Source organism: Pleurodeles waltl, chromosome 6 (genome assembly GCF_031143425.1).
Source record: "Pleurodeles waltl isolate 20211129_DDA chromosome 6, aPleWal1.hap1.20221129, whole genome shotgun sequence".
Classification (NCBI taxonomy): domain Eukaryota; kingdom Metazoa; phylum Chordata; class Amphibia; order Caudata; family Salamandridae; genus Pleurodeles; species Pleurodeles waltl.
Window position 1 is genome coordinate 1,327,254,846 of NC_090445.1, and position 12,582 is coordinate 1,327,267,427.

Genomic DNA, 12,582 nt, shown 5'->3' on the forward strand with positions numbered 1-12,582 from the left:
TAATGGCAAAGAATACATTAGTTCAGCATCAAATGATCTCAGGACGAGTCATGAGTATATCAAGGTTAATTCCCTAACTAACCACAAATTAGCATTACATGTTGGGCTTCATGTGAAAAGAATTTAGTAACATTACTTTAGCAAACTCTTAACTTGATTATGATGTATATAAAAACTATTAATGTGCAGCAATAAAATCATTAGTTGCAGATAGTCCCTGGAAAGCAACAGAGACGCAAATCACATTTAATAACATACATTCCCACAATAGTAGTAACAGCAAATGATCAGCTTCAGGTTGAGGACACCATTAGCTATCTCATCAGAAGATTTGGGCCTAACGACAGCTAGTCTTGAACCTCGTCTGCCATAGAAGAATAGCATTGGATGACGAAAGACGAGCTCTGCCTCTAATCATTCTACACAGGTTGTTCTACTAAAATTTAATCAACTCCTGATTGGTCAGTCTATGGGGTGGTTTCATTTCAGCCAATCGACAACTAAATTGATGACCTAAACTTAACAAATCTACGCCAACTATAAAAAAATTCTCGATGTATCTTTACTTCTGTCTCGTCTGTAATTCCATTGTCTCATCGCCTCTCATATATCTTGTTCGCAGGAAGAAACTTTTACTGTATCCTTCTACTTCCATCCTTGAGGAAAGACCAGATATTAGTAACAAATCCAAGCAATAGGACATTTCAACTGATGCAGTGCTCAATTAATACACGACCTTGGAAGACATAACACTGCAACCCACTAGGGGTAGCTGTGGATACGTCTACACAAGCTTTGAAAAAACCTATTATGAAAGCTTTGATTCATAGAAAATAACCACAGCATTTGAATATAATTTCGCTTAGCCAAGAACAGAAAAACAAATATTTCGAAAGTTTCTGGTTTTACATGTTAGTTCATTACACATTTTAATATGAAAATCATTAATAGACATATTAGAAAATTCACACACTCACACCACCTTTCTCCTCTTGAGAGGGCTGCCCCAGGTGGCACACTGACAATGCACCACCTTTTTGTGGCGCACTGTGAGTGCGTATCGTGAGGGCATGTTTGCCTCTGTGCCCACGTCTGTAATACGGCTTGGATGTAGGGCCAAAGTGATCGCCTCATTTGAATGGGGCCTGACCCCATTCAAATGATAGAACACTCACTTAATATAGCACTGCCGCTCAATGTGCATTATTATTAAATCGTTATCAGTACTACAGAAGGGGCCACACAAGTGTCTGTGACCCCTTCTGTAATACCAAAGTGCACTGGGAGGGGCGTAAAAAGCAGGCACACACGCCTGTTGCGTCCACAGTCCACTTGCCATAATATGTCCCCAGATGTTCTAGGGGTGGATTATCTATAAAAGTTCATATCCTAACGGAATAATAGATTTTCTTTCAAATTAAATCAATATTATAACCTTCAGGTTGACAGCGGACTGTCATATATAGAAATCTCCACACAGAAATCATTTCTGCATTGTCCCCGCAGGTAACTTACTACCAGCTGCCCAGGAAACTGCCATTGTGGAGGACTTGCTTTATGTCCTGATTGGTGTTGAAGGCCGGTATGTGACTGCGAAGCCTCTGTCTGATAAGCAGCCACGGTCCTTCAACTTGGATCCTAACCTGGACCCATCTGTCAATGAACTGGTGATGCGGATACTGCCAGTGGCATCAAATTATTCTGAAGTGACAAGGTGAGAAACCGTGAATATTTGCTTCTTTCTAACTAAAGAGGCACAATGCAGACATGGTTAAAGTAGGACATGGCTGAAACACCAGTGAGTAACCAGAGTATTTGACATTGACATTAGTTGCACAACAGCAACCAATAGTAAAGTTGCCATAAAATGGTCCCAGATGTTCTAGGGGTGGATTAACTATAAAAGTTCATATCCACACAGAGTAATAGATATTCTTGAAAATTAAATTGATCTCATAACCAAGATGACAGCTGACTTACGTACATAGCACTCTCCACACAAGAATCATTTGCGCATTGTCTTATGGCTAGTTGCCTAGGAAACTTATGACTAGTTGCCTAGGAAAGTGGCAATGTGAAGGACTTCTTTAGTAAAAAAATTTAATAAGGAGTGACTAAAAATTAATAAGGTGTGCATCGAAAATTTAATGAACTCTTGCAACTGTCATTACCCCCCAACTGTGTGGTAGTCATTTTATTGACTGTTGGAAAAGGAAAGCTTTGTCTGCCTTTAGAGGATTTGAACCTGTGACCTGGTGATCACATAGATAACATAGATCTTTGATTGGGTTGCTTCACTCACTTCACTCTCTTTATGGCACTGAAACAGAGAATTTGAGGAAAATATATAAAGCCATCTAACTGTTATATTCTGTTATCTTATTAGCATTAGCAGCATCTCACCCTAACAAGCATTTCCCACCGCTAATGCTTCAAGCAGAAGGGTATTTATAGCTAGGACCTTCAAATAACTAGGCTTTTAACATTTTATTTGCAAATTGTGAAATTTTGGCATGTGCAAATTTGGAGTTGGAACATATTACAGTGGTTCAGAGTCAGAAAAGAAAAGTTACAACCTCTGCTGCAAGTCGTTGAATATGGCAGAGGAATGCCAGTGCAGTATTACAGGATCAGAATCTCCTAGTCAGATGGTAAAACCTTATTCTAGACTGAAGCTAAGCCAGGCCTTACCTGTACAAGGCTCTGTGAGCATGACAAAGGAGCTTCATTGTAAGGAGACAATGTAGGGATCTTAACATTGGGCCTGAAAAAATATTGGAAGGGACTAGCCTGCCTGCCGCATTCTGAATCATCTGCAGTCCTGACAGAAGTGAGTCATTTATGGCTATCAAGAGTGTATTGCTATAATGAATTAATGTTATGGACATGTGTTGCAGTTTTTGGCAAGATCTAGACATCCTGGTACTACATTAAACACTCCTGCTTTAGCTCATGTTAGGTGTGCTTACCTACTCTCTTTTCGTCTGCTGACTTCTGCTTTGTTTTCTTTCCAGATTCATCGAGGAAAAGTCATCCTTTGAGTATGGGCAGGTGAACCATGCCTTAGCAGCTGCCATGCGGACCCTGATCAAGGAGTACATGATTCTCATTACTCAACTGGAGCATCTGCAGCGGCAAGGCCTACTCTCGCTACAGAAGTTGTGGTTTTACATCCAGCCTACAATGAGGACAATGCAGATCCTGGCTTTGCTCAGTGAGTGCTTTTGAGGTGTGGATGCAGAGAGACATGTCTGGCCTTTTGGGTACACTGTCCACTGAATCTAAAACCTGTGTCTTTCAAATTCTCTACAACAATTGGAGAAATCTAAATAGTCATCAGAAAGTGAGTGGTGAGCTATGAAATTACGAATTTTCTACTTCAAAGAAAAGTCTCTCTTGTTTGTGAAATCCTGACTTGCCCAGGCCGGCCCCCATACACACACCAGGGGGTTGGAGACTGCATTGTGTGAGGGCAGGCACAGCCCTTTCAGGTGTGAGTGGCCACTCCTTCCCTCCCTCCTAGCACAGATGACTCATCAGGATATGCAGGCTATACCCCAGCCCCTTTTGTGTCACTGTCTATAGAGAGGTGCAAACAGCCTAACTGTCAAACTGACCCAGAGAGGGAATCCACAAACAGGCAGAGTCACAGAATGGTTTAAGCAAGAATATGCTCACTTTCTAAAAGTAGCATTTTCAAAAACACAATCTTAAAATCAACTTTACTAAAAGATGTATTTTTAAATTGTGAGCTCAGAGACCCCAAACTCCAAATGTCTATCCGCTCCCAAAGGGAATCTACACGTTAATCATATTTAAAGGTATCCCCCATTTTAACTTATGAGAGGGATAAGCCTTGCAACAGTGAAAACCGAATTTAGCATTGTTCATTGTTAGGACATATAAAACACATTAGTATATGTCCTACCTTAAACCTACACTGAACCCTGCCCATGGGGCTACCTAGGGCCTACCGTAGGGGTGCCTTACATGTAAGAAAAGGGAAGGTTTAGGCCTGGCAAGTGGGTACACTTGCCAAGTCGAATTTAAAGTTTAAAACTGCACACACAGCCACTGCAGTGGCAGGTCTGAGCTATGTGTATAGAGCTACCATTGTGGGTGGCACAAACAGTGCTGCAGCATTTGATTTACAGGCCCTGTGCACCTCTAGTGCACTGTAATAGGGACTTACCAGTAAATCTAAAATGCCAATCATGGATAAACCAGTTACATACACATTTTTAATAGGAGCACTTGCACTTTAGCACTGGTTAGCAGTGGAAAAGTGCCCAGAATAACAAAAATAGCAAAAATGGAGTCCAGCACACATCAACAACCTAGGAAACAGAGGCAAAAAGTTAAGGGAGACTACACCAAGGATGAAAAGTCTAACAGGTGTTAACAAAGACATTTGGTTTTACTAAACTTCCATTTCTCTCTCTATCTGTCGGCTGGCTTTATTGTGAGTGATCACATTCTGCTCTTCCACAAGGAGCAAATTGGCAAGCAAAGCAGTTTTGTTCGGCGCCAGGAACTACTGTGGCAATCAGTGATGTAACAAAACTGGAGGGGGGCCTCTAGGCAAAGAACACAGAGGGGCACCCCCTCCAGGCTCATTCGGGGCAGGTACTGTGCTGAGGGCCCCCTGGAGAGGGCTTCGGGCCTTTGTTACCCCACTGGTGGCAGTGCATGCTTTTTGAGACCAAACCCTTTTTTTTTCTTTTTGCCAGTGTTTGTTACAATTGTGAGGGCCTGGCAGCTCCCACAACTAAAAAGTGTTACAAAAATCATGTCAAAACATTGACAAAACCAAAAGACGCAAAAAAAATGTCAGATCGATTGGCTTTGCCAGTGCTAGTTTATTTTCATGCTTCCCATAACCTTGTTGAAAATGGTTACACTGATTTTCCATTAGGAATATTTTTCGGAAATACTAGTATGCATCAGCACATCTTACTAAATGAAGCTTCCAAGAAATAGCACCTAAAATACCATAGTAGCAAAACTTTTTTTTATACTTGCATTTTTTTCCTGAACATTTTTTTTTTTTTTAAAGCCAACAATCGTCACTCTTGCTTACATGCTTCTGCAAACATTTGCATCTAATCAGAGAACATTCTGGGAGCCTTATACTTAGCCTCATATTGTTCAACTTTTCAAACGTGTGTCCTTTTTTTTTTCTCCTTTTTTTTCTTTTTTTTTTTTCTTCACTGGAACCACTGTCAGTAGTGCAGAAAAAGTTTATTTACAGAGCTCATCCTAACAATGAAGGCTTTTTATTAACGAACCATAGATACAAGTTTGAACAGCTTTACCATATGGACACACATATTACCCCAACTGCACACATTTCCCTTCTCTGTAAACTGGCAGTCAAGGGTTTGTGCTGCAGTGGGTTGGGCCTACCTGTCTCAAGGACAAAATAAACATGAAAACTTTTTGCCCTTAACCCCAAACCATATGTCCTAGGTGTCGGGCGCTAGGAATTTCACATCCCTAACATTTAATAGGTGATAACGTTTGATTGGGAGCAGGTGAGAAAGTCCTGTTTGGTGTCTGAAATTTTTTAATTTAAAATCCTCTTTAGCAGTGAAGTCTGATTTTAAGTTACAGTTTTGAAAACTGTATTTTCCTGTCCTGCCTGTTTCCTGGGTCATACGACAGGATGTAGTTGGAAGTTGGTGTGTGTAGATTCCTCGCAGACAGCCACACAATAGCGGAATTAGGTGTGCCTGGTTGGGCCATCTCAGACCGGATGAAGGGGCAAAGCTGGGCACAGCCCCAATGCACATAAATAAGCTGTGCCCTGCTCTCACACAAATAATTTCACACTAGCCTATTGTGCATGCAGACATACTGGGACCAGGGCAGGAGGCAGGAAATTTCAAACATTTCTGAATGGGGAAATGTCCAGAAATTTCTCATACATCAAAGATGAGACAGGTATAAAAATAGGACCCCCCCAGACCCACTCTTCACTTCACTTTCGGAAGGACTCACAGAGGTACTCAGCTGTACTTCAGAAGACTGCTTTGCTGCACCAGGAAGGACTGCTTTGCTGCACCAGGAAGGACTGCTTTGCTGCCTAAAGCCTGGCCTGCACTTCTCCTTGACCCCCAGGACTACCAGAGGGACTCCAAGGGTTAGTTGGCTGGCCCCTTGATCGGAGTCTCAGGGACAGAACATGCTTCAGCCATCTTGAAACCACACCTGGACACAGCATGAGTGAGTCATTACCCTTTAGTGGTCCCCATCTGGTCCTGGACCCTTGGAAGGGATGCTAAAGATGCCTAGATAGCCCGAATCCAAAACTTGGGACTTAGAAAGTGTTTTAAATAAAGGCTCTTAGATCTGAGAGACGATCAGGGCCTACCTGCTCATTGATCTTCCCAAGGTGCATCAGTAGTCGGCATGACTTCGCGGCAGCTCTGCTACGTTCTTCTCCACAGCAGCAAATCCTGTTCAGTGGGTCCTCGCAGAAGGGGTATCCAGCCCTTGGAGCCCTCGTCTGCTACAGCCTACATCTTAGTCCAACTGGAGATCTTTCACTTAAAATGAAAAAAGATACAGTCCGAGCAAAGCATTCTTCACCGTGACTTCGTCCAGCAGCTCCCTAACGATGACACCTCTTCCTGGGATATCACCAACTGCCTTGCCCAGCTGAACTTTACCTTCTCAGGCATTTTTTCTACAACATATTTTATAAGTCCGAAGGTAAGCGGAGACAGAGCCCAGTCCACTTCCTGTATCTGACCCACAATCCACTTCAGTAGGCCATATATTTCGACTTTGTCCCAGTCTTGCTCAACTAGATGACCTTGATTAGCACGTTGATAATTTAGATGCTATTTTGCACTTTAAACTTCAGAAATTCATAACTCCAGCTCTAGTAATTGGATTTTTTTCATTTTTTTGTTTCAAGTAATTGACTAAAATGTACTCTGTTTTTCTAAATTATTGTGCTTTCACTTAATTACTGTTCGTAAGGTGCATAAATACCTTATACTTTACCTGTTAGTTAAGCCTGACTGCTTTTGGGACAAGCTACAAGAGGGTTAAGCACATGTTAATTTAGTGGCTTTTTGTGGTTTACCCAGACAAGGATTATGGCTGCAGCTTAATATTGTCTACTCCCCTCAACCAGCAACCCAATTTCCCACAAGAATAGTATGGACATGTTTAGTTGTTTGGTGACGGGGAATGGTACTGATTGTATCGCTTATGGAGGCCAGTTTGGGGTTGACCACACAGGAGGCGGAAGGGTTAGGGAGGTGGGATGGCAGAAGAACCTACAATTTTATGGCAATGGTAATCCACTGCAGGTACAGCAGGCGCAGGCTGAAGATACACAACATGCTGGGATATGAGCATGACAGTAACCATGGGATGTTAAAGGGATCCACAATTCCATTAAGAGTCAGAGGATATGTGCATACCTGAAAAAGATACTTCCCCATGATTATGTTACAGTAAACACACTTGATGCCCAAAGAACACAATAAACCGCAGGCAAAATGGGGGACGGGATATGCCATGTTATGCTAGGTTTACACCTTCGTCATGAGCAGTGGCCCCCACTGTTCCTCTTAAGGTGGAGGCGACATTCAGAGACGTTAATGGGAAATATGTAGGGGTTGCAGGAGAGCTGTGAGGGGAACCTATGGTTCTATTGAATACTTATGCTTCAATATTGACTCTACTGACTTTTGTGAGGAGATGGTGGTATGTTTACTGACACCATACTCTCCCTATAATATCTTGTGGATGGGTGAATTCAACTGCATATTGTATTGGTTCCTGGACAGCTCTAGAGCCATGACTAGACCCTTGTGTAGGTCCTCCCGGGCACCACATGATAGCATGGAGTTGCTAAGTCTCATAAAGATCCGAAGAGAATAGCACGCGGATAATAGAGGCTACTCCTTTTACTCCCCACCACATAATTATTTTTCTAGAATCGATGTTGTTCTTATTCATCCAGGGGAGATCATAGAATACGGTGAGGCATTGTAGCTTGATTGCACTCTGTCCTGCCACCCCCCATCTCTTTTGAATTACTAAGCCCTAGGATAGGTGGCACTGGTTGCAGTATGGTGATTGCCAACTAGAGCATTGCAAGGCCAGATATTTAGGGTAGCAATGAAAGAAGCAATTCAGGATTTTTTCAGTATTAATACTGGATTGTGGAGTCAGCTGGGACTGTATGGAAGGCGTTCAAAGTAACCATTGGGGGGGAATGCATAGAAGTGACATACGGAGTTAGGAAATCCTCAGGGAACAGAACTATTACATTGGTAAATCAAATTGACACAGTAGACAGACCGATATGTGACCTGTGGACTGGGAATCCCGACAGAAGGCAAGAGGAAGTAGAACAAGAAAGGGATAGCTCGGGAGATGTGACTACAGATTATATTATAAGCAACTATACAAGCAAATGTGAAATAAGCACAACAAAATTGATGCTGTCTACTGTGAGATTTCATTATGCCATTAATCTTCATACACCCACATGCCACTACAGTTTAGTAAAAATGTTCCTATTCTAGCTCATAGCAGTCAATAAACTAAAGACATCGTTATTCAAAATCCAACATCCGTTTGTATCAAGTTCAGCATCACAATTCTAATCCCAAATTTGATACTTGTAAAATTAAACAATTCATAAGATATTTGATTTCAGAATCCAGCTAGAAGACCACTAAAGTGCAAATATGTTCATATTCAGCACCTGCATCGCCACACCTGGGATACCGAGAGGTTGCAAAACGTTTCTGCTTGTACAGTTTTTGCGACTCAATTTGATAGTCATTTACCAAAATATGTAATATTCTGTATCATCTAGTTATTTTGAGATATTTAGCACTGTAAAAGTGTGAACTTTTATTCTGATCTGTGTTTGTCGGATTTGAACTGAAAGATGAATTGATGCTCAGCACTCGATGTGCCTTTTCTAATAACATCTGTATTTCGGAATAAGCATCCCAGAATCTGCAGTGTGGGTGACTAATTACCACCCGGTGCGTGGCAGACTGTTCTCTTTACCCCCATCCAGAGATTATAGGGGTGATAGAAACCACATTTCTGGGCAAGGGAGAGAGAGCTGACCAGTTTGGAGAAATTGGGTCTTTGGTCAGCGATGGAGCAGTGCAGTCATATCATTCTCTTAAAGTTGCACTCCATCCGGCTGAGCTTTAAGGTTTTCCTGCTTTACATCAAGAGAAGGTAAGTCCAAGTCATGGCAGAAAACTCAAATGCCATGTCGTACTGCAACAGAGCAGGAAGGAGTGGGGACTCGTCCTTTGTCTGGAGCATTATCTTATATTTAGGCAGTGGCATGTTTTCTCTTATTTTTTATTTTTGGGGTCATATGCTGTCAATAAAAAATACAAAATAGATAACAATCACATCAGCTTGTCATGGCCAGACCGGGTACCTTTGCCAGTGTTTTTTATATTTGGTAGCATATACTGACAACATGGTCTTCAATCGTCATCAAAATACATTAGAAAAACGGCAGCACTTTATATAAATGTCATCGTAAACATATCATTCAGAAATGTGAATTCACCACAACAGTCAGTGCAGTCTACTGTAAGATTTCCCATTAATTCACATACACACACATGCCACCAAAGTTTCCTAAAAATGTATATATTCCCGCTTAGAGCAGTCAGTGAACTGAAAACAACATTATTCAAAATCCGGCATCCGTTATTATCCGTTTCAGCATCACAATTCCAATGCAGAGTTTAATACCTGCAAAATTCAACAATTCATAAAATATTTGATTCCAACATCCAGTAAAAACAGCAAATATGTACACATTCAGCACCTTCATTGCCACACCTGGGGCACTGAGAGTTTGCAAAGCGTTTCTGCTTGTACAGTTTGTGTGCCCTAAATTGATAGTCAATACCAAAATATTTAATATTGTTATTCATCTGGTTATTCTCAGATATTTAGCGCTGTAAAATTGTGAACTTTTTTCTGATCTGTGTTTGTGGGATTTGAACTGAAAGAGGAATTGAGGCACGAGATCTGTTTTGCTAAACTAGGTTGTAGAAGAAAATAAAAATCTAGGTTTGCAGGATTCAAACTGAAAGAGGAATAGAGACCTGATCTCTGTATTGCCAACTATATTATATACAAGAATAGAGAGGCATCTTGCTAGTCTTCAAGAGGGATATGTAGGGTAAAGAAGAGAGTTTTGAGTGATATAGTAGTAGGCAAAGGAGGGGGGTGGTGGTAGACTGAGATTCAGTGGACAGTTGGTATTATTGATGGAGGAGGTTCATGTGCGACATGTGGGAGGGTGAGAAGGATTTTAAAGTCCAGTCAAGTGGGGTTGAGAAACATTGGTTGTTCAGGTGAGGGATAATGGGTTTAATAGGATTCTAGTTGAGCAGATGAAATATTAATGTCTTTTAGGCAAAAGGTGGGCAGTATTAGGTCTTTTCCTGGTTATGAGATGTGACCTCAAAATCTTAGTCTAAGTTAAAAGGGGAAGCAGGGGTACTGTCTCTGTAAGGAGGAAGAACGGCGCTGGATGTCTGGGTAAATATGGAGGCGGCATGCTGAGTGTCCAGGTAAGACACATGGAAGTGTCAGGTGTTAGATGAAGGGTGAGCTTGCGGATAATGGAGGGATCTTTCACTATCAGCAGTTGCCTCTCCACCCTAACAGTAAGGATCGTGACCCCCAAGGATCCAGTAGCAGGCTTTGTCCAAGTACAATTGCTCTCCCACACCAGCAGTAAAAATTACCTTATTGCCTACAAGCAATGGCCCTACAACACCATCAAACAGGATCATGACCTACCGCATACACATTACATGAGCTCCTGCTGTGATTAGTGAGATATTCTGTGTATGCCATGACACTCGTTCCAGTTCTGTGAAAGCATTCTACCACGTACAGAGATGACATCAAAAGTAGTCATGTAGAAAGCAACATTTTATATATTCTCCTCCCTATCCCAAGTTATAAGGCAGAATATTTAAATTACCGGAAGTAAATGCTGACATTTCAAATGTGTGCAAAATGCACAGTCTCCTTGTACAGCTTTTGTTTTAGAATGGGCAGAGGACCTACACCGGGGTCTTTGTTCTTGTCTTACAATTATCTTTAGGCCAGTGTTCAAACTGGGGCTGCCTCATTTGAAACCTAACAGTAGTGCATTACCTACATTTCACACATGCTTAATCATCTAGGTTCAGACTAGCAGTGGCTCAGAAAAAATCATGAGATACGGTTTCATCTTTAGAACAGTGTCCAACTTAAAACTTCCCTTTTATGTTTATTAAGCTAACATATTTTCTATGGCCGGATTGGGAATTGCCAACATTTTGAGCTTTAAAAATCTTAATGGTTATTTCTGTCTTGCAGCCAGTTCTCTGGACAAAGGAGCATGCATGGGAGGTTCCACGCTCAGCCTCCTGCACGACCGCACATTTGGTTACACTGGGGATAGCCAAGCCCAAGAGCTCTGCTTGTACCTTACCAAGGCAGCTAGTGTCCCCTACTTCGAGATCCTGGAGAAGTGGGTGTACCGTGGGGTGATTATGGACCCATACAGGTGAGACTTGTGCTGGGAGTGGAATAGATATTGTAGTAAGCACAGATCGAAAGAAGGACAAAATATGGAAAATGAAGGAAGAGGAGGTGCAGCATAGTATGTGAAGCTAGAGAAAGACAAAGCAAAGATGATGAGAAGTGCTTAATTTGCAAAATAATGGGTACTGTTGCCCAATGCACTGCTCAGAAGCCTGCTGAGGGTACTATTAAATGCAGCAAACTGAATACCATGGCCACATAGTCCTGAATGCCCCTAAGGCCTCTTTAATTCACCACCAGACAATTCCTGCCCCTTTATCTCACTCTTGCAGACTTCTGCTTTCTTCATTTGTGACAGCTTTTCTGTCTTTCTCCTTCTCCGTCTTTCCACTTTGTTTCCGTTTTCCCTCTCTTACTCTCGGGAAATGTCTGATGAGGGGAAAAAAAAGTGCTGTTCCCCTAAAGTGATTGCTGGTGGCCCCCACCCTCTCAAATTAAGCACTGGTGATGGAAGAGAAGCATAATGTGTGCAAGGTGAAGGAAAACAAGTACAAAGCCTATCCTTTATTTTATTTGGAAGACGAACAGGTGTTTCATAGCTGATACCTCTTTAACCTCTAAGACAGCAATTTGGTTATTAATGGCTGAACATTGCCGCATGATTGAAATATTCCTGGAAAATGCATATTAGAAAATTGTATGTCTTTATATGTATTTTTGCATACATTTACTTTTTCCTACTTTTGCCCATCTATCTATAACATAGAATAGTTATTTAATTTGTTACCTTTTACTTTGTCACACCTTTGCACCTTCCCCATCCCTTACACAAAGCTATAGCAAAATGATAACAATTTCCTTAGTACTATTCTTAATTTAAATCAAATAGGTTAGATCTCATTAATATAAACACATACCATGACACTATATTGAAATAAATCACATATTGTATTTAATAAAATATCTTACCAAATTGTTTTCGATCTTAGGGCAGGTAGCGCTGATTAAAAAAAAAATGGTTATCTT

General features: G+C 41.4%; 1 protein-coding gene across 1 annotated transcript in view; it reads left to right on the top strand.

Moving 5' to 3' along the window:
- The window catches only part of TUBGCP2 (tubulin gamma complex component 2), a 190,575-nt gene that overhangs the window by 46,684 nt on the left and 131,309 nt on the right, over positions 1 to 12,582 (top strand). The window contains exons 6-8 of the mRNA XM_069240639.1: positions 1,507 to 1,714; positions 3,015 to 3,214; positions 11,389 to 11,578. Of these exons, the coding sequence (XP_069096740.1) occupies positions 1,507 to 1,714; positions 3,015 to 3,214; positions 11,389 to 11,578 (598 nt within the window). The remainder of the gene's footprint in view (positions 1 to 1,506; positions 1,715 to 3,014; positions 3,215 to 11,388; positions 11,579 to 12,582) is intronic.